Below are 1,772 nucleotides of genomic sequence, written 5' to 3'. Positions count from 1 at the left end.
TGTGTCCTTTGTTGGTTTGGTGCTGCTCCTTAGCTCACAGTGTGAAATGCAGGGAATAAGACAGAAGGGGATATTGCTGAGGAGATCCTCCCTGCTCTGGAGCATGGCACGATGTGTGATGTAAGATCTCAGTCCCTTCTGATCAGCGCTCCCTACTAACCATGTCTTCCTTCCCCCTTCACTGATCATTTACAGCTGTTTCCTTCATTTCATGAGAACTTCTGAAAGGCCTGAGGTAGTGACTGCACTGTGCTGCTCTAATGCAGCCCAGAGCTGGCGCCGCCTTTCAAGTGGCCAAATGAGATTTGCACTCCAGTCCCAGCAGACAGTGTTTGTCTCAGTCAAAGGAGACTCCACATTTTTCTGGGCTCTGGTATCTGGACTTCTTCCTTGTCACAATAAAGAGGAGGAYGGCAATGGCATCCAGACAGTCGAGGTGTGTTACCCTTCCCTGTGCTTGGTACGCTGCCAGCACAGCCTTTTTTGGGCTGACACCTAGATGCTTCCATCTTTAAAGAGGCATAAAATGTTTGGCAGACATGCAGTGTCTCCCTAATTTTCTATCAGTTTGGAAAGGGAGTTGTAGTGTTTTTTCCCTGCAGTCTTTTTATCACTCTTACAATAAGTCTAATACCTGTATTTAAATAATGAATTGTTAGCAAAYAGTAACATTATGGGCACTTTCTTAATGTCAGAAAATGATGAGCTCTAAAATAATATCTTTGGCAGCCTTTCCTCCAGGTACTCCTGAAGATAAAGAGGACACCAATGTTACATTCTTTCAGTTCCTCCTTACACACAGCTGTTAAAAGTGGATGCATGTGTTCATCTTCCACCAGCATGTATCTTCCTTCTGTGYCCATTTAAATAATAGATTCTCCTTTTATTTCTCAGATTATTAGCTTTGTTAAGTACAAGAAGTGGGTATTTGCTGTGCCCACAAGGCATGGACACCTCTGGCAGTCCTGGGTTGTCTCCTGCAGGCTGTGCCAGGCACTGGGCTCGTGGTGACACAGGATCCAGAGTGCCAGAGCCCCACCATCCACAGCCCTGAGCTTTGGAAGTGCTCTCAGATCTCCAGATTTTGGTGTGGCTTCAGAGAATGTTCCATTAGACCTMAAAGATAGGCATCCATTTCTTCTGCAGAAAGGAGTGCTGTGATGTTACAGTTGCACATGTGGCTCTTGTTTCTCCATCCCCAAGGGGTGTCCTTGCAGAAAGACCAAAAGGGTTTGAATTCTTACTAAAGCTCATACTCCTTTGAGAGCTGTGTAGCCAAGCAGATGCTTTACCGTGAGAGAGAACATGCTTTGAAAACAATCTGGTGCTTATTAATCAATAAGAATTCAGTGTTAGGGGTCCTTCAGCAACAAAAGAGAAGAAAARCACATGTGTGTCTGGCCTCCTGAGTGAAAACATGCAGGTTCCATCCCTGTGCTGTCCTGAGGAGCAGATTTTGTATTTATGTCAGCACTTTGCTCTCAGTTGCAGTGACATTTGGCAGGATTTGATGTGCTTATGTTGAGACTGAGTTGCCTTAGACCAGGCACCAGGCCATTCACCCTCTTGCTGGTGCTGCCCTGGAGATCTCCAGATTCCTTAGGCTCTCTCTTGGCCAGAGAGTTCTCTGGACACTGAATTTCACACACCCACATATGCTCACAAGTACCATTTCTGGGAAGGCAGGCTCTTAGATCTTATTTAAAGCTGTGCTGTGTTTCTGGTTTATGTGGGTAAGCGCCTGGACTCTCCTGGTTCTGTTGCAGAGGACA

At 45.8% G+C, this 1,772-nt stretch overlaps 1 protein-coding gene across 1 annotated transcript in view; it reads left to right on the top strand.

Annotated features, from left to right (window-relative positions):
* The first annotated feature begins 298 nt into the window (after nucleotides 1–298).
* HDGFL3 (HDGF like 3) overlaps nucleotides 299–1,772 on the top strand; it is a 17,749-nt gene continuing 16,275 nt past the window's right edge. The window contains exon 1 of the mRNA XM_057382021.1: nucleotides 299–436. Within this exon, the coding sequence (XP_057238004.1) occupies nucleotides 299–436 (138 nt within the window). The remainder of the gene's footprint in view (nucleotides 437–1,772) is intronic.

This window comes from Malurus melanocephalus, unplaced genomic scaffold, assembly GCF_030028575.1.
Source record: "Malurus melanocephalus ecotype Western Australia unplaced genomic scaffold, MMel_1.1 scaffold_547, whole genome shotgun sequence".
Classification (NCBI taxonomy): domain Eukaryota; kingdom Metazoa; phylum Chordata; class Aves; order Passeriformes; family Maluridae; genus Malurus; species Malurus melanocephalus.
Note: the sequence above shows the minus strand (reverse complement) of the source record. Positions and strands in the feature narration are given on the sequence as shown.